The sequence below is a fragment of the Salvelinus alpinus genome, chromosome 12, assembly GCF_045679555.1.
Source record: "Salvelinus alpinus chromosome 12, SLU_Salpinus.1, whole genome shotgun sequence".
Classification (NCBI taxonomy): domain Eukaryota; kingdom Metazoa; phylum Chordata; class Actinopteri; order Salmoniformes; family Salmonidae; genus Salvelinus; species Salvelinus alpinus.
In genome coordinates this window covers 43,445,097-43,466,240 of record NC_092097.1, presented here as the reverse complement: position 1 = coordinate 43,466,240, position 21,144 = coordinate 43,445,097, and the positions used below count along the sequence as shown (strand labels likewise).

Genomic DNA, 21,144 nt, shown 5'->3' with positions numbered 1-21,144 from the left:
CCTAGACAAGTAGATCCTCCATCCTTGAATGAGGTTATAGTTTGTAATTTAACACATACATTTTTTCACATCACTGTGATGGGGTGCAAGTGCGTGTTTCCACAACCGATGTATGTGTGTGGGTACAAGTGCGTGTATGCGCGTTGGCTCAGGGGACTCCCTCCCTTCTCAAAACACTCACGAACTCAAAATATCTCCGACCAACAGTTTCAGTGCGGCTGCCTTACTTTGGCCAGGGAGGTCAGACACGAGAGGTAATAACATCGCGCTTCAATTTTGGGGATTTCGCGCACCGAACGCCCAGTTCTGCTCAGCGTTGACGCAACACGCTTGTTGCAAATTCACTAAGCAATCTCAAATCTTTCGTTTGTATATTATTTTAAATAGAATGGCAGTTGAGGAGACGACAGAGCCCCGTGAGTTGGTTACTACTGTGTCCCCAGACGCGCATGAAGCCATGGACTGGCTATCCACTTGAGGAGGACACATGGAGAACCCCGCGAAATACCTCTCAGTGCACGAGAGCCACTCCGTCCCGTTACCTCTTGGGGAGATTATGTGGAACTCGACCGAATCGGAGGCAACATCCAACGGTGGAAAGGAATTGGTCATCCGGACAGTGACGGGCTGTTTGCTCTCCCTGCTCATCCTGTGGACACTACTGGGAAACATTATGGTGTGCTCCGCCGTACTCCGAATTCGGCACTTGCGAAGTAAAGTGACCAACATTTTCATCGTTTCTTTGGCTGTGTCGGATTTATTCGTTGCAGTTCTGGTGATGCCATGGAAAGCTGTGGCCGAGGTGGCGGGGTATTGGCCGTTTGGTACTTTTTGTAATTACTGGGTGGCTTTTGATATCATGTGCTCAACTGCGTCCATCCTCAACCTCTGCATTATCAGCGTGGATAGATATTGGGCCATATCAAGTCCGTTCCGGTACGAGAGAAAAATGACCCAACGAGTTGCCTTCGTTATGATAAGCGTCACGTGGACGTTGTCTGTACTCATTTCATTCATACCAGTCCAACTGAACTGGCACAAAGCCAGCGAAGACGAAATAGTTGGAGTCCATAACGCCTCCTTGGGTAAAGTAGAAGAAAACTGTGACTCTAGCCTCAACAGAGAATACGCCATATCTTCATCTTTAATAAGTTTCTACATACCCGTAGCAATTATGATTGTGACATACACGAGAATATATCGGATTGCTCAGATCCAAATCAGGAGGATAGCTTCCCTAGAGCGCGCCGCGGAGCACGCGACAAGTTGCAGGACCAACAACAGACTCGAGTGCCAACACCACAATACCTTGAAAACATCTATTAAAAGGGAAACCAAAGTTTTAAAAACGTTATCGATCATTATGGGCGTCTTTGTGTGTTGTTGGTTACCTTTCTTTATTTTGAACTGCATAGTTCCATTTTGTGATAAACCACCGACTGACAAAGACGCAGGTCTCCCTTGCGTGAGCGAGACAACTTTTGACGTTTTTGTTTGGTTCGGCTGGACTAATTCATCCATGAATCCTATTATTTACGCTTTTAACGCAGAGTTCAGAAAAGCATTTGCCAGTCTGCTGGGTTGTCGTAATTTCTGCTCCAGAACACCCGTTGAAACTGTAAACATTAGCAACGAGCTGGTCTCTTACAACCAGGACACCCTTGTCCACAAAGAAATCGTGAATGCCTACGTCAATATGATCCCCAACGTAGTGGAATGCATTGAGCACGAGGACACGTTTGACAGGATATCACAGTTATCTCACAACAATGAAAATGTCACCGACTCTGTTTGTGACTTGGAAGACTGTGAGGCAGATATTAGCCTCGACAGGATGACACCATTCACCCCCAATGGTTTACATTGAATACACTTGTAACACCTCGTGCGTAAAAGGATGTATTGCTTCAATCAGATATTTGAGATGTGGTGTTGTTGTCCCATGCTGAAAAGTGACGTAAATTGGTGTCTTATTACATAAGAAAAGTCTATATTTATTAATTTATACTAAGGTTATGGCTTCTAAGTTCTATGTATTCGGAGCAGCAGGTGTAATGCAACCAGTTGCTCTTATTGACACAGTGGGCTCTATTTGCGGTGAGGTACCCATTATTGAGTTCAGATATTATACTGCTTATCATTATCACGCTCAATGACAGCGTGCCAGACTTTTACAGACTATGGAAAAGGAGCAAAGCCTTACAAGGCAGTGTAACCACGCACGTTCATCACATGCAGTTGTTTAAAACGCCTTATTTATTCTGGGAAAGAGTGCAATATAGTTTTGAAACAAGGGAAATGTTACAGGATTGTAATGTGTTTAATTTAAATGAGGCCAAAATATTTAAAGTGCTGAATCATTCTCTCGTTCTCTCTCTCTCTCCCCCTCTCTCTGTGTGTATCTGTCTCTCTTTCTCTATCTATCCTGCTCTCTATGTGTCCGTCTCTGTCTCTCTGTCTCTCTGTCTGTCTGTCTACTTTCTCCCTCTCTCCCCGCTCTGCTCGTACACAGACATAACTGCGCAGCACATTTGCCCACACACATTAGACAAAGCCTTCTCAATCGAATTATGCACATAGAGCAGGCTTGCTTGACTTTACCCATAATAAATCCACACCGATTCAAAACGAATTAGGAACTGTTGGAAACTTTAATTTGACTGATTATGGTGAACACCTGCTAAGTATGATACGCTTAATTATTACTTAGCGGATGTTCTATTCTCTGTGTGATATTCTACCTCTCTATTTGGTGATAAAATGGCCAAGATGCACAAATCCAACCGTCTCCATGCACCAAAGTATGGCATACATATTAGGAAGTACACCAGACACCATCCATTAAGTTAATTGACTTTATGCATCTCCCTCATAGCCAGTTAATGATAAATTTTAAGATCACATATGTCTACAAATGAATCAACAATTCAGATGATGTGCAATGAGGTAATACAGAAACTTGGTGTGAAACTCCACAGTGGGACCACGGTCAGCTGGATGTAGCCTACATTTCACCTCAGCTAATGTCCATCTTTTGATAATGTACAAATGACAATGATATTGAATGTATACTGTCATTCAAACAGTGAAGTGTGTCATCATTTTGTAATAAAATGCTATCTAGCAGAGATTCCAGTTTATTCTAATGGTTCTTGTAGAATGAAAAGGGACACATCTACAGTGACCATATTAGGACAGCCTCAGAGTCACAAGTAGTTAGTCAAGGAACTGCTTCCTGTGTTTGTCCCTAGCGAGAAAACAATGCTGTACTTGATATTTGCAATCTCTAATTTCATACATTCTTAGTTAATAAGGAGAATACCATGAAATAATTTCATATGATACTGCTAATAGACCTACACCGATGTAGATGGATAATTATCTTAAGTTTAGAGCTTAAATACTCTTTTGGTATTTAGGAATAAAGAAAGTTGCACCTTTATGTTGTTCAAGGTCTCAAAATTGTTGGACATGCCACCATCACAGGCCAACCAACCATTAATGTCTTAACTGTCAGAAGTACAATTCCTTTCTAAAAAAGACAGACTTTGCTCAGACAAAATCACCCAGAGGGAAATCTTCCAGACTTTTGTCTCAGCGTGCATCTGCAGAGTTTTTGAGTCCTCAGCTGTCCCTTTTTCCTTCCCATAAAACAGAGTTTAGTTATACTGTGAATTGTCCTCATTTTGTCTCTGAGGTGTGCCATACTCTCGCCTTGATGAAACCATATGGGCTTAGCACTGTGCTGGAGCTCATCCTTTCCTTCCCCGTGGTGAGCAGATGTGAAAGGTAGTTGGTCTTGATGTTCTGCAATGACAGGTTTGGAGAAGAAGCGGAGGCAGGCTCAAGGGGGTTTCTCTATCCGTCACTACAAATCCGTCAAAAGCATCTCTCTATTCCCACAGAGATGCATCTCTCTCTCTCTCTCTCTCTCTCTCTCTCTCTCTCTCTCTCTCTCTCTCTCAATTCAATTCAATTCAAGGGGCTTTATTGGCATGGGAAACATGTGTTAACATTGCCAAAGCAAGTGAGGTAGATAATATACAAAAGTGAAATAAACAATACAAATTAACAGTAAACATTACACATCTCTCTCTCTCTCTCTCTCTCTCTCTCTCTCTCTCTCTCTCTCTCTCTCTCTCTCTCTCTCTCTCTCTCTCTCTCTCTCTCTCTCTCTCTCTCTCTCTCTCTCTCTCTCTCTCTCTCTCTCTCTCTCTCTCTCTCTCTCTCTCTCTCTCTCTCTCTCTCTCTCTCTCTCTCTCTCAGACCTGGGATAACTATAGTTTGCTGTGTAGAAATTAACTATTTTTACAGGGGAACAAATAGTTACTTTGAGGTGACTACAACTATTTGAATACAAATCCCGAAAAAGGAAATCTTTTAAAAACAATTTCAATATAGATCTCAGAAAGTGACTACTTGAATACAGATCTCAGAAAGTAATTACTTTTTTTAACCTATTTTAATACAGATCTTTGTATTATTGGAAACTATTGGATTGTTGCCTTTAATTAATGGCAGGGTTGTATATTAAGTAACTGCATGTTGAAGATAGAAATAGAATGAATAGATCACTCGTAAAATCATGTACTGTTCCAATCTATCTGACAGTCATATTTGATCTACACAATACATTTTTCGGAACATTTTGTAAATGTCCATTCTCCTGAATGTCCATTGCCCCATGTGTACATAATCAAGTCAAACCATTTAACCAATTATGTTGTGCACAGATATAAGTATAAGTTGTGATGCTCAACTACTCCATGACTCTTTCAACATGCCAATGAAAAGGTTGAAAGCTCAATAAAATTGATGATATCTGAGCATACTGCAAAGTAAATCAAAGCCATTTGCAAACATTGCAAACAGAAAGTTGGATGCAAAAACAATTTCAAACCTCTCTGTCCATCTGAGGGTTAGGGCTCTATTCAATCCACATATCGGAGGTTCAGCTTTACAGCGTGCATGCAATTTAAAGGCAATGTTCCCGCTTTAGCTGCGTATGTTGGCTCAATCAGAAATGAGCGCGGAATCTGTAACGGTTCAGCTTTACGAATTGAATACAGCCCTAGGTGTTCTTGTTTCAAACACATCCTATACCATATTTAAAGGGATAGTTTACTCAGAATACAAAACAATATGATTTTCTACCTAGCTTGGATGTAGATGATTCAAGAAGGCAGTTTTGGGATATTTAGTTTCCTTTCAACACTTAATAGCCATATTTTGTTACTGTTAGCATTCTCAGCATTCTCAGTGACACCAGTGATGTACTGTGCCATACGCACTACCCTCTGTAGCGCCTTACGGTCAGATGCCAAGCAGTTGCCATACCAGGCGGTGGGTGAACAGGGAGTACAGGAGTACAGGAGGGGACTAAGCACTACACATGTATAAGAACTTGATGTCAAGTGTTACTGTATTACTTTGTGTCACTCATTATAAAATATATATTTTTTAGTTATTTTGAAGCTGCGAAAGTGGTCTACTCTAAGGTGATTCCATGTCTCTCATGTATTTATTCTAGGCTATAGGGAAAATGTTTCTTGTCGTGATGTGTGTTTTGTCCTATACTTGTCGTGATGTGTGTTTTGTCCTATATTTTAATTTAATTTTAATGTTATTTTTATCCCAGCCCCCATCCCTGCAGGAGGCCTTTTTCCTTGTAAATAAGAATTTGTTCTTAACTGACTTGCCTATTTAAATAAAGGTTAAAATAAATATATATATACAGTGGGGAGAACAAGTATTTGATACACTGCCGATTTTGCAGGTTTTCCTACTTACAAAGCATGTAGAGGTCTGTAATTGTTATCATAGATACACTTCAACTGTGAGAGACGGAATCTAAAACAAAAATCCAGAAAATCACATTGTATGATTTTTAAGTAATTAATTTGCATTAATTACTTAATCACTTAGTTCCAGTGAAGGGAATCTTAACGCTACAGCATACAATGACATTCTAGAAGATTCTGTACTTCCAACTTTGTGGCAACAGTTTGGGGAAGGCCCTTTCCTGTTTCAGCATGACAATGCACCCGTGCACAAAGCAAGGTCCATACATTCATTTTTTGTTGAGATCAGTGTGGAAGAACTTGACTGGCCTGCACAGAGCCCTAACCTCAACCCCTTTGGGATGAATTGGAACTAATCGCCAAACATCATCAGTGCCTGACCTCACTAATGCTAGTGGCTAAATGGATGCAAGTCCCTGCAGCAATTTTCAACATCTAGTGGAAAGCCTTCCCAGAAGAGTAGAGGCTGTTATAGCAGCAAAGGGGGGACCAACTCCATATTAATGCCCATGATTTTGGAATGAGATGTTCGACGAGCAGGTGACCACATACTTTTGGTCATGTAGTGTGTATATATATATACATGCAAAGATTTATGTAGTCACTGTATTGGCTTATTATTTGGATAACATTTCTAATTATTTGGAGAAAAGGGTTATTATGTTTTGTTTAGTTACTCATGGTAAGTATTTACCTGTTGAAATTCAAAGGAGCTGGATTGAACATGACAGTTAAAAGTTAGACCTGCAGCACAACGAAAGACGGCTGTAGTCAGTTTCCTCACTTACTTATTCCTTCATCTTCTCTCTCTCTCCTTTTGCTTTTCCTCTCCCCTGCACTGTGATTCATTCAAATGTTTATACCTCTCCGTGCGTCTCTCCTCTCTGTCTCTACCAGCCTCGTGATTCGCAAGGCTGCAGGCCCAGACGGCATTCCCAGCCGCGTCCTCAGAGCATGCGCAGACCAGCTGGCTGGTGTGTTTACGGACATATTCAATCAATCCTTATCCCAGTCTGCTGTTCCCACATGCTTCAAGAGGGCCACCATTGTTCCTGTTCCCAAGAAAGCTAAGGTAACTGAGCTAAACGACTACCGCCCCGTAGCACTCACTTCCGTCATCATGAAGTGCTTTGAGAGACTAGTCAAGGACCATATCACCTCCACCCTACCGGACACCCTAGACCCACTCCAATTTGCTTACCGACCCAATAGGTCCACAGACGACGCAATCGCAACCACACTGCACACTGCCCTAACCCATCTGGACAAGAGGAATACCCATGTGAGAATGCTGTTCATCGATTACAGCTCAGCATTTAACACCATAGTACCCTCCAAACTCGTCATCAAGCTCGAGACCCTGGGTCTCGACCCCGCCCTGTGCAACTGGGTCCTGGACTTCCTGACGGGCCGCCCCCAGGTGGTGAGGGTAGGTAACAACATCTCCACCCCGCTGATCCTCAACACTGGGGCCCCACAAGGGTGCGTTCTGAGCCCTCTCCTGTACTCCCTGTTCACCCACGACTGCGTGGCCATGCACGCCTCCAACTCAATCATCAAGTTTGCGGATGACACTACAGTGGTAGGCTTGATCACCAACAACGACGAGACGGCCTACAGGGAGGAGGTGAGGGCCCTCGGAGTGTGGTGTCAGGAAAATAACCTCATACTCAACGTCAACAAAACAAAGGAGATGATTGTGGACTTCAGGAAACAGCAGAGGGAGCACCCCCCTATCCACATCGACGGGTCAGTAGTGGAGAAGGTGGAAAGTTTTAAGTTCCTCGGTGTACACATCACGGACAAACTGAACTGGTCCACCCACACAGACAGCGTTGTGAAGAAGGCGCAGCAGCGCCTCTTCAACCTCAGGAGGCTGAAGAAATTCGGCTTGTCACTAAAAGCACTCACAAACTTCTACAGATGCACAATCGAGAGCATCCTGTCGGGCTGTATCACCGCCTGGTACGGCAACTGCTCCGCCCACAACCGTAAGGCTCTCCAGAGGGTAGTGAGGTCTGCAGAACGCATCACCAGGGGCAAACTACCTGCCCTCCAGGACACCTACACCACCCGATGTCACAGGAAGGCCATAAAGATCATCAAGGACAACAACCACCCAAGCCACTGCCTGTTCACCCCGCTATCATCCAGAAGGCGAGGTCAGTACAGGTGCATCAAAGCAGGGACCGAGAGACTGAAAAACAGCTTCTATCTCAAGGCCATCAGACTGTTAAACAGCCACCACTAACATTTAGCGGCCGCTGCCAACATACTGACTCAACTCCAGCCACTTTAAAAATGGGAATTGATGGAAATTATGTAAAAATGTACCACTAGCCACTTTAAGCAATGCCACTTAATACAATGTTTACATACCCTACATTACCCATCTCATATGTATATATACTCTACTCTATATCATCTACTGCATCTTGCCATCTTTATGCAATACATGTACCACTAGCCACTTTAAACTATGCCACTTTATGTTTACATACCCTACAGTACTCATCTCATATGTATATACCGTACTCTATACCATCTACTGCATCTGCCATGCCGTTCTGTACCACCACTCATCCATATATCTTTATGTACATATTCTTTATCCCTTACACTTGTGTGTGTGTGTAAGGTAGTAGTGTGGAATTGTTAGGTTAGATTACTGTTGGTTATTACTGCATTGTCGGAACTAGAAGCACAAGCATTTCGCTACACTCGCATTAACATCTGCTAACCATGTGTATGTGACTAATAAAATTTGATTTGATTTGATTTGATTTGATTTGATTCACTCAAGCATTTCCAGTGGTCATTAACGGTATGAAATTGCCGTCCACTTTCCCAGAGGCAGTTGGACCACTCCATTACATCTCTTCTAGCTCTAAGCTTTGTTGTGGGTAGGAACTGGGAAGCCCAGGAAAATAATAATAATTGAATGTCTCACACAGTGAACTTTTTAATAGGTTCCTTCACCAAAGTTTTGGCTCAGAAATCTTCATGAGGATTTGGAAGCCATCCTCACAACCCTGATACATGCTGTGGATGATTTCCACTACGAAAAATCTATTTTTTGCAAATGACAGAATTCAATGCAAAGTTAACTCATAGGCCTTCAAAGACACTGCATTACATTTCAAAATTTAAAAAATCATCTGAACACACTGCTAAGGAATATTCTATTGTTGTGGGTCGTGCACATTAAACATCCTCAAAGAAGCTGTGTACTTCGAGATTGAAAACATTTGCAAATTGTTGTACATCCCATGGTCCACATAACGGTTTTGGACAGAGTGAACATATCATCAATGAGTTGTCATATCCTCAATACATCTGATTGCTGACATTTTTAACCTCAACCCAGCAAGGTGTCTAAAGAAATGGCCTGGCCTCTAGCGTTTCCAACAACACCATCATTCAACTAACATGTTTTGAAATGCTTGAATGGATTGAGCAATGTCTAATCAACAATGAAAACATTTGCGACCATACACATTCACAACCATTGTACACTACCTCCTGGATGTGGTGTCACAATACAAACAGCATGTTGCTCCCTCAAAAGGTCAAGGGTCAGCGACCACCTTTAAGGAAGAAATGTAGGATGACCCTTATTTCTTATAGTTGTAATGGAAGGTTCTTGTTTTACATTGATCATGAGTTGGCCTCTTGTTTTCTATGATGTCACAGGCCTATATTTTAAATTCCAATATATGGTGTCATATATGGTGTCATTACCTCCTGCAATGTGCTCACTGATCTTAAGCCTTTTAGGGCAGGGGTGGGCAACTCCAGTTCTCGAGGGCCTGATTGGTGTCACACTTTTTCTCCATCCCTGGCAAACACAGCTGATTAATCAAATTGCATTCTAAACTGAAGATCATGATTAGGTGATTATTAGAGTCAGGTGTATTAGCTGGGCCTGGGGAAAAACTGTGACACCAAACAAGCCCTCGAGGACTGGAAATGTCCACCCCAGTTTTAGGGGATCATCGGGCTTCTGGGGTATGCTGACCATTAACCACGATACACTCCATTCACAACAGTCGTACTAATTAGACACCAACTGGAAGGAAATGACCGGAAACTGTGAGGGACTTTCGTGATCATCAAACATTGATCATCAAAGGTAAGGCATTTATTATATCGCTATTTCTGACTTTCGTGTCGCACCTGCCTGGTTGAAATATGTTTTTCATAGTTTTGTATGCGGGGCGCTGTCCTCAGATAATCGCATGGTGTGCTTTCGCCGTAAAGCCTTTTTGAAATCTGACACAGCGGCTGGATTAACAAGAAGTTAAGCTTTATTTTGATGTATTACACTTGGGATTTTATGAAAGTTAAATATTTATAATACTGTAGTTTGAATTTCACGCTCTGCAATTTCACCGGATGTTGTCGAGGTGTCCCGCTAGCGGCACGCCTTTCCCAAACAGGTTTTAAGCAGAAAAGTACAAAAGTCAGAACATGGCTGGCAGTTATTTGATGTTGTTTTACATCATACTCTTGTGCCATAATTGAAAATAAAATATTCTCATGCCAGTGTCACATTGACATAAAAGTGGTGATTAGTATATTTTCAGCCTTGCATGCCACACCACTCAACAATAGATGTACTCCCTGACGAAGGCCATTAGCCGAAACGCGTCGGTTTTTAAAAACTTTGTTTCTATTGAACATGCCGTACTAATAAAGGCATTTTAATTAATTATATGAAGGGTGCCTTGGTCCTCCTTTCTTTTTAAAGTCCATCCATTTAATTAAGGTCGTATTCAGATGTCACTCTTATTGACATGCATCTCTAACTGATGCACATGAAATGAAGGCCACTGTTAAACACATTCTTAGTGATTTTAAAGTAGAATTGTAATGCATAAGTTAGGGATGCCATCAGGATACACAATGCTTTGTTGCTGGCACTGTTTCAGTTCCCTTTGATTCCGTTTGAACCCCTGACTCAGGCTATGATCAATACATATTTATCCAACTCAACTGTCAACAATAAAGAACACATACTTATTTATATATAGTGTATGTGGACACCACTTCAAATTAGTGGATTTGGCAATTTCATCCACACCCGTTGCTGAAATGTGTATAAAATCGAGCACACAGCCATGCAATCTCCCATAGACAAATATTATAGTAGAATGGCCTTACTCTGAAGAGCTCAGTGATTTTCAATGTGGCACCATCATAGGATGCCACCTTTCCAACAAGTCAGTAGAGCTGCCCCAGCCAACTGTAAGTGCTATTACTGTGAAGTTGAAACATCTAGGAGAAACAACAGCTTAGTTGCGAAGTGGTAGCTCACACAGAACGGGACCGCCAAGTGCTGAAGCGTAGTGTAGCGGATAGTCCTGACACACATTCCGTAAATTCACCAAAGTTACAGTAATTGTCTGTAATTTTGGTAAATAACAGGTAATCAATGTCAATGTATGGTAATTTTGGTAATTTATACTTGACTATCTTAAAAATATATATTCATATAAAGTATTCATTTTTGAATATCTGTGTCCATATTTCCCTTAGTTTTTAGTGGATAAACCATATGGTTCAATATAAAATAGCCTAATTAATGTAGAAAAACATCTAATCCACAAAGCCATTATTTTCTATAAACTCTGCAACTATTGACTTTTTTTCTTAACTGCCGTCAGCTTGGTGCAGAAACATTTACAACAAAGACATATTGACATAGTAAAATAAGTTAAAGTGTGTAAAATATAAAGGACATTTCATGCTGAAACCCTCATATTAAACACCAACGGTGTTCACTAAATTGATGGGTTAAATGTGGGATAATGCTTATAGCTTTGTCATTCTATTTTGTATTTTATATACATTAATTTATTTACATGTGACAACAATTCCATGTAGATATTAGGCAGAATCTACCGCACACCAAACAACGATTAGTGAAGGTGCTGGAGGCAAAATGCAAAACTAGAGAAACACACTTTGCTACCCTATATGCATCAAATTACATTGAAAACCCTGTTCAATCACGGAGCACACTTTAATGAATAGCCTGTCAAACTTTCATCAATGCCACTTGGCAACTGGCATTGATGGCAAAGACAAGTGTCCTCTCTCATTTCAACAAGGACACTATTGAAGTCTAAGGAGCTGAGAGCTGGTTAGAAGAAGATGCTTGGCTGAAGCAGAAAAGTATTGGTTTAGATTGTGCCTTTAATGTCTTTGCCATAGGTAACTTCTCAAGTTCATAAGTAGTTTAAGCCTTGGTTATTAGGATGGGTTCTATACTACTAATGCCTCAAGGGTAAAAAAAAACATAGTGGATGACCACTTATCCTTAGCGCATCAGTATAAGTATATTCTTGCAGGACAATTACAGTAATAGGGCAGTATTCAGGACTCGAACTGTGAATTATTTAATGGCATCAATTATTATGTTCTTTATGTTCATCAATTATGTTCTTATCTCTTGAATTTGTTCCAAATTAAGCAGCAGCAGCTGAAAAGATGAGCTCCTACAAATATTGAAATTTAAATGTTTTTTTAGAGTAAAGTACATCGAAAAAAAATCAAAAGAAAACTGCAAACTGAATAGGAGACCAAACAAGCAGCAAACAAAGAAGAAAGGCTTTTGAAAAAGTAACAATTTTTCATAAAATTATACCGTTTTCTTAGCTAGCTAAGTTGTTTACCTGTTGCTAGGCAGTTGCTAGGGACATTCCTGAAAGAAGCTAGCTAGCTAACAAGGAGTGTCTAGTTGGCAGAAGAGAAGAAGGGACAAAGAAGGGACAAAGTGGGACAAAATAAGGACAGAAGAAAAGGGAAAGGGGACATTAAGGTGAAGCAGTCTTCTAAAGACACAAAAGACAATAATACAAGAAACAACACTTCTATTGCCTCTCCCTCTACGATACGCACTCCCGGTTTGGTTTGGAGCGAGTAGTTGCATTCCGCTTTGCTCCACAGGTAGTATTACAGGTAGTATTACATTTCATTTCATTACAGTACAACAGTTTGATTTGTTTGATCTTAGCTGGCTACATAGCCGTCTTTGTATCCAAGATAATTGTGTAGTCTAGAGTAATTGTCGAGGTTACCTAGCCAGTTAGAGGTTACCTAGCCAGCTACACTTTCAAACAAAGTCAACAACGCAGCCACTGCTAGCTAGCCTATTTCACCAGCCAGCAGTACTATATCATTTTAGTCAATAAGATTTTTTGCAACGTAAGCTTAACTTTCTGAACATTCGAGACGTGTAGTCCACTTGTCATTCCAATCTCCTTTGCATTAGCGTAGCCTCTTCTGTAGCCTGTCAACTGTGTGTCTGTCTATCCCTGTTCTCTCCTCTCTGCACAGACCATACAAACGCTTCACACCGCGTGGCCGCTGCTACTCTAACCTGGTGGTCCCAGCGCGCACGACCCACGTGGAGTTCCAGGTCTCAGGCAGCCTCTGGAACTGCCGATCTGCGGCCAACAAGGCAGAGTTCATCTCAGCCTATGCTTCCCTCCAGTCCCTCGACTTCTTGGCACTGACGGAAACATGGATTACCACTGATAACACTGCTACTCCTACTGCTCTCTCCTCGTCTGCCCACGTGTTCTCGCACACCCCGAGAGCTTCTGGTCAGCGGGGTGGTGGCACTGGGATCCTCATCTCTCCCAAGTGGACATTCTCTCTTTCTCCCCTGACCCATCTGTCTATCGCCTCCTTTGAATTCCATGCTGTCACAGTTACCAGCCCTTTCAAGCTTAACATCCTTATCATTTATCGCCCTCCAGGTTCCCTTGGAGAGTTCATCAATGAGCTTGACGCCCTGATAAGTTCCTTTCCTGAGGATGGCTCACCTCTCACAGTTCTGGGTGACTTTAACCTCCCCACGTCTACCTTTGACTCATTCCTCTCTGCCTCCTTCTTTCCACTCCTCTCCTCTTTTGACCTCACCCTCTCACCTTCCCCCCCTACTCACAAGGCAGGCAATACGCTTGACCTCATCTTTACTAGATGCTGTTCTTCCACTAATCTCATTGCAACTCCCCTCCAAGTCTCCGACCACTACCTTGTATCCTTTTCCCTCTCGCTCTCATCCAACACTTCCCACACTGCCCCTACTCGGATGGTATCGCGCCGTCCCAACCTTCGCTCTCTCTCCCCCGCTACTCTCTCCTCTTCCATCCTATCATCTCTTCCCTCTGCTCAAACCTTCTCCAACCTATCTCCTGATTCTGCCTCCTCAACCCTCCTCTCCTCCCTTTCTGCATCCTTTGACTCTCTATGTCCCCTATCCTCCAGGCCGGCTCGGTCCTCCCCTCCTGCTCCGTGGCTCGACGACTCATTGCGAGCTCACAGAACAGGGCTCCGGGCAGCCGAGCGGAAATGGAGGAAAACTCGCCTCCCTGCGGACCTGGCATCCTTTCACTCCCTCCTCTCTACATTCTCCTCTTCTGTCTCTGCTGCTAAAGCCAATTTCTACCACTCTAAATTCCAAGCATCTGCCTCTAACCCTAGGAAGCTCTTTGCCACCTTCTCCTCCCTCCTGAATCCTCCTCCCCCTCCTCCCCCCTCCTCCCTCTCTGCTGATGACTTCGTCAACCATTTTGAAAAGAAGGTCGACGACATCCGATCCTCGTTTGCTAAGTCAAACGACACCGCTGGTTCTGCTCACACTGCCCTACCCTGTGCTTTGACCTCTTTCTCCGCTCTCTCTCCAGATGAAATCTCGCGTCTTGTGACGGCCGGCCGCCCAACAACCTGCCCGCTTGACCCTATCCCCTCCTCTCTTCTCCAGACCATTTCCGGAGACCTTCTCCCTTACCTCACCTCGCTCATCAACTCATCCTTGACCGCTGGCTACGTCCCTTCCGTCTTCAAGAGAGCGAGAGTTGCACCCCTTCTGAAAAAACCTACACTCGATCCCTCTGATGTCAACAACTACAGACCAGTATCCCTTCTTTCTTTTCTCTCCAAAACTCTTGAACGTGCCGTCCTTGGCCAGCTCTCCTGCTATCTCTCTCAGAATGACCTTCTTGATCCAAATCAGTCAGGTTTCAAGACTAGTCATTCAACTGAGACTGCTCTTCTCTGTGTCACGGAGGCGCTCCGCACTGCTAAAGCTAACTCTCTCTCCTCTGCTCTCATCCTTCTAGACCTATCGGCTGCCTTCGATACTGTGAACCATCAGATCCTCCTCTCCACCCTCTCCGAGCTGGGCATCTCCGGCGCGGCCCACGCTTGGATTGCGTCCTACCTGACAGGTCGCTCCTACCAGGTGGCGTGGCGAGAATCTGTCTCCGCACCACGTGCTCTCACCACTGGTGTCCCCCAGGGCTCTGTTCTAGGCCCTCTCCTATTCTCGCTATACACCAAGTCACTTGGCTCTGTCATATCCTCACATGGTCTCTCCTATCATTGCTATGCAGACGACACACAATTAATCTTCTCCTTTCCCCCCTCTGATAACCAGGTGGTGAATCGCATCTCGCATGTCTGGCAGACATATCAGTGTGGATGACGGATCACCACCTCAAGCTGAACCTCGGCAAGACGGAGCTGCTCTTCCTCCCGGGGAAGGACTGCCCGTTCCATGATCTCGCCATCACGGTTGACAACTCCATTGTGTCCTCCTCCCAGAGTGCTAAGAACCTTGGCGTGATCCTGGACAACACCCTGTCGTTCTCAACTAACATCAATGCGGTGACCCGTTCCTGTAGGTTCATGCTCTACAACATTCGCAGAGTACGACCCTGCCTCACGCAGGAAGCGGCGCAGGTCCTAATCCAGGCACTTGTCATCTCCCGTCTGGATTACTGCAACTCGCTGTTGGCTGGGCTCCCTGCCTGTGCCATTAAACCCCTACAACTCATCCAGAATGCCGCAGCCCGTCTGGTGTTCAACTTTCCCAAGTTCTCTCACGTCACCCCGCTCCTCCGCTCTCTCCACTGGCTTCCAGTTGAAGCTCGCATCCGTTACAAGACCATGGTGCTTGCCTACGGAGCTGTGAGGGGAACGGCACCTCCGTACCTTCAGGCTCTGATCAGGCCCTACACCCAAACAAGGGCACTGCGTTCATCCACCTCTGGCCTGCTCGACTCCCTACCTCTGAGGAAGTACAGTTCCCGCTCAGCCCAGTCAAAACTGTTCGCTGCTCTGGCACCCCAATGGTGGAACAAACTCCCTCACGACGCTAGGTCAGCGGAGTCAATCACCACCTTCCGGAGACACCTGAAACCCCACCTCTTTAAGGAATACCTAGGATAGGATAAAGTAATCCTTCTAACCCCCCCCCTTAAAAGAGTTAGATGCACTATTGTAAAGTGGTTGTTCCACTGGATATCATAAGGTGAATGCACCAATTTGTAAGTCGCTCTGGATAAGAGCGTCTGCTAAATGACTTAAATGTAAATGTAAATGTTGAAGAAGACATGTTCTAAATATAGGAATTCTCAATAGGCTACAACCAGCCTACTGCTCACCTAATTAGCACTGAGAGCACTCATAAACAACACTACCATACATCTACATAAAAGTGTTTACATTGTTGTAAATTGCTTGTATGCCACATGTACACATCGATTTAGAATATATAGCAATACTAGTGGCAGCACATAAATGGCATGGGTCCCCAGATCCTCAAAAAGTTGTACAGCTGCACCATCGAGAGCATCCTGACTGGTTGCATCACCGCCTGGTATGGCAACTGCTTGGCATCCGACTGTAAGGCGCTACAGAGGGTAGTGCGTAAGGCCCAGTATGTAACGATTGTCGTCGGGAGAAGGAGAAGAGGACCAAGGTGCAGCGTGGTAAGTGTTCATATTTTAATCAATAAACTGAACAATGAACAAAACAACAAAACCGACAAACGAACAGTTCTGTAAGGTGACGACACACAAAACAGAAAACAACCACCCACAAACACAGGTGGGAACAGGCTACCTAAGTATGGTTCTCAATCAGAGACAACGATAGACAGCTGCCTCTGATTGGGAAACATACCAGGCCAAACACATAGAAATACAAAACAAGGACAACATAGAACACTAGACATAGAATGCCCAACCAAACTCACGCCCTGACCAACCAAAATAGAGACATAAAAAGGATCTCTACGGTCAGGGTGTAACACAGTATATCACTGGGGCCAAGCTTCCTGCCATCCAGGACCTATGTACTAGGCGGTGTCAGAGGAAGTCATAGACTGTTCTCTCTGCTACCGCATGGCAAGTCTAGATCCAAAAAGCTCCTTAACAGCTTCTACCCCAATCCATAAGACTATTGAACAATTATTCAAATGGCCACCCAGACTATTTACATTGACCCCCCCCCCCCCCTTTGTTTTTACACTGCTGCTACTTGCTGTTTTATTATCGATACATAGTCACTTTACCTCTACCTACATGTACAAATTACCTTGACTAACCTGTATTCCCGCACACACATATATAGCCTGGGTATTGTTATTTTATTGTGTTACTTTAAATTTAATTTTTTACTGTAGTTGACTTAGTAAATCTTTTCGTAACTCTATATCTTGAACTGCAATGTTGGTTGAGGGCTTGTAAATAAGCATTTCACCATAAGGTCTACTACACCTGTTGTTTTCGGTGCATGTGACAAATACAATTTCATTTGATTTGAAATACCTTCCACCTCAATTATGTTTCCTTAACGATCCTAATAATTAGTATATGCCTTTTAACTAGCTTCATTCACTGGGGAGGCGGGAAACAATTCATCTATAGTGATTGAATAACATAATTGTCACACCCTGATCAGTTTCACCTGTCTTTGTCTCTCCACCCCCCTCCAGGTGTCGCCCATCTTCCCCATTATCCTCTCTGTATTTATACCTGTGTTTTCTGTCTGTCTGTGCCAGTTTGTCTTGTTTGTCAAGTCAACCATTGTTTTGTTTCTCAGCTCCTGTAGTTTCCCAGGCTCTCTTTTCTCAAACTTTGTTATTTCGACGTGGTCTGCATCTGGGTCTTACCTTCCTACCTGAAACAAAATCCCACAAAGCACAAACGGGAAATGGCTGCCTAAATATGATCCCGAATCAGAGACAACGATAAGCAGCTGCCTCTGATTGGGGACCATACCAGGCCAACATAGAAATATAATTACCTAGATGACCCACCCTAGTCACACCCCGACCTAACCAACATAGAGAATAAAAAACTCTCTATGGTCAGGGCGTGACAGTACCGGGTGGGCATCTACCGTCGGGTGCGGGGCGAAGTACCCACTCTGCTCGCGGATACCTCATCTTCAATGGCGGCTCTGGTGTGGGGATCGTCGCCGGAAGCTCCGGACTGTGGATCGTCGCCGGGGGCTCGGGACTGTGGATTGTCGCCGGAGGAACCGGACCGTGGATCGTCAACAGAGGCTCCGGACCGTGGATCGTCGCCAGAGGAACCGGACCATAGATCGTCGCCGGGGACTCTGGACCGTGGATCGTCGCTGGAGGAACCGGACCGTGGATCGTCACCGGAGGCTCCGGACCGTGGATCGTCGCCAGAGGAACCGGACCATAGATCGTCGCCGGGGACTCTGGACCGTGGATCGTCGCTGGAGGAACCGGACCGTGGATCGTCGCCAGAGGCACCGGACCGTGGATCGTCGCCGGAGGCTCCGGACCGTGTATCTTTGCCGGGGACTCCAGACCGTAGATCGTCGCCGGGGACTCCGGACCGTAGATTGTCGCCGGGGACTCTGGACCGTGGTTCGTCGCTGGGGACTCTGGACCGTAGATCATCGCCGGAGGCTCCGGACTGGGAACCCTCGCAGGAGGCTCTGGACTGAGAAACCCCGCTGGAGGCTCTGGACTGCAGACTGTCGCTGGAGGCTCTGGACCGCAGACCGTCGCTGGAGGCTTTGGACCGCCGACCGTCGTAGGAGGTACCGGACTGTGAACCGTCGTAGGAGGTTCCGGACTGTGGAACGTCGCTGGACGTTCCGGACTGTGGAACGTCGCCGGCTGTTCCGGACTGTGAAACGTCGCCGGAGGTTCCGGACTGTGAAACGCCGCCGGAAGCTCTGGACTGGGAACTGTCGACGGAAGCTCTGGACTGGGAGCTGTCGCCGGAAGCTCTGGACTGCAGACTGTCACTGGAGGCTCTGGACCGCAGACCGTTGCTGGAGGCTCTGGACTGCCGACCGTCGCTGGAGGTTCCGGACCGTGGACCATCTCAAGAGGTTCCGGACCGTCGTAGGAGGTACCGGACTGTGGACCGTCGTAGGAGGTTCCGGACTGTGGAACGTCGCCGGACGTTCCGGACTGTGAAACGCCGCCGGAAGCTCCGGACTGGGAACTGTCGTCGGAAGCTCTGGACTGGGAGCTGTCGCCGGAAGCTCTGGACTGGGAACTGTCGCCGGAAGCTCTGGACTGGGAACTGTTGCCGGAAGCTTGGTGCGTGGGGCCGGCACTGGTGGTACCCGGCTGGTGACACGCACCTCAGGACGAGCGCGAGGAGCAGGCACAGGACGTACTGGACTGAGGAGGTGCACTGGAGGCCTGATGCGTGGGGCCGGTACAGGTGGCACTGGGCTGGTTACACGCACCTCAGGGCGAGTGCGGGGAGGAGGCATAGAACGTACTGGACTGTGGAGGTGCACTGGAGGCCTGATGCGTGGGGCTGGTACAGGTGGCACCGGGCTGGTGACACGCACCTCAGGGCGAGTGCGGGGAGGAGGCACAGGACGTACTGGACTGTGGAGGCGCACTGGAGGTCTGGAGCGTAGAGCTGGTACAACGCGTCCTGGACAAATGACCACCTTCGCACAGCAAGTGCGGGAAGCTGGCACAGGACGCACTGGGTTGTTAAGGCGCACTGGGGATACAGCGCGTAGAGCCGGTGCAGGATATCCTATACCAAGGAGGCGCACTGGAGACCAGGCGACCTGAATCGGCACAACCCGTCCTGGACAGATACCCACTTTAGCACGACAAGTGGGAGGAGATGGCAAAGAACGCACCGGGCTCTGAATGCGCACTGGAGACACAGTGCGTATCATCACAAAACATGGTGCCTGACCGGTCACACGCTCCCCACAGTGAGTACGGGGAGTTAGCTCTGGTTCAATCCCCTCAACTTTTGCCGCCCACTCCTCGCTCAATCTGTCCCAATATTCCTCCTCGGTCTCTGACTCACCCCTCAGCGTCGCCGACCACTCCGTGTGCCCCCCCAAAAAAATGTTTGGGCTGTCTCTCGGGCTTCCGTCGTGGCCGCGAACCCCGGTGTTGTCGTTGTTTTTCCCTCGCTGCCTCCGCCTGCTTCCATGGCAGGCTTCTGTCTCCCGCCATAATCTCTTCCCACGTCCAGGATTTCCTCCACTCCTGGCTTTCCTCCTGGGCACGCTGCTTGGTCCGTTGTTGATGGGATCTTCTGTCACGTTCATCATAATAACTGGACCAAAGCGCAGCGTGATCTGGGTTCCACATATTTTATTTCTATGTGAAACTCAAAGCAAAACAAAACAAGAAACGAACAAACGAAACGTGAAGAAAATGCAGTGCTCACAGGCACTACACAAAAACAAGATCCCACAAAGCACAAAGGGGAAATGGCTGCCTAAATATGATCCCCAATCAGAGACAACGATAAACAGCTGCCTCTGATTGGGAACCATGATGTAGCTTTCCTCTTCCCCATTGTCCCCTGTGTAGCTGTCTTGGTAAGTTATTTCATTGTTAACAGCGGCACTCAGTCTGAATATCTGGCCCAGAGGCATTAATCAAGGCTTTCTAATGTCTTCTTGCAATATCATAAAACCACAGATGGATACAGTTGTAATTGCTATGCAAATGAATGACTTTGGCAAAATGTTGATGCACAGAGTGATGCACAGCACTTGGATCAGTACAGCTGTGAAAAATGATTGAAATGAACAAATTGTTAATAAACATTTAAAAAAGCAGCTAAACAGTACTTAATAAAATAGACATACAGTACCATTCAAAAGTTTGCTGCAGGGGCAGTATTGAGTAGCTTGGATGAAAGGTGCACAGAGGTGCCCATAGTAAACTGCCTGCTCCTCAGTCCCAGTTGCTAATATATGCATATTATTAGTATATTTGGTAAGAAAACACTCTGAAGTTTCTAAAACTGTTTGAATGATGTCTGTGAGTATAACAGAACTCATATGGCAGGCAAAAACCTGAGAAGTTCCACTTCCTGTTTGAATTTTTTCTGATGTGGCAGATTTTCAACCAAGCTCTCATTGAAATTACAGCGAAATATTGATGAGTTTTCACTTCCTACGGCTTCCACTAGATGTCAACAGTCAATAGAACTTTGTCTGATGACTCTAATGTGAAGGGGGGCCGAAGGAGACAGGAATTAGTCAGGTCTGCCACGAGCTGACT

The 21,144-nt window shown here is 45.3% G+C and overlaps 1 protein-coding gene across 1 annotated transcript; it reads left to right on the top strand.

The window, feature by feature from the left end:
* The first annotated feature begins 202 nt into the window (after positions 1 to 202).
* On the top strand, positions 203 to 3,130 carry LOC139536194 (D(1B) dopamine receptor-like). The gene has a single exon (XM_071336514.1). The coding sequence runs from the start codon at positions 488 to 490 to the stop codon at positions 1,865 to 1,867; it is 1,380 nt and encodes a 459-aa protein (XP_071192615.1). The 5' UTR covers positions 203 to 487; the 3' UTR covers positions 1,868 to 3,130.
* The last annotated feature ends 18,014 nt before the right edge of the window (positions 3,131 to 21,144 follow it).

What these genes read in the sequence shown, in the direction of transcription:
- LOC139536194 (XM_071336514.1), top strand. Translation starts at nt 488, where the DNA reads ATGGAGAACCCCGCGAAATACCTCTCAGTGCACGAGAGCCACTCCGTC.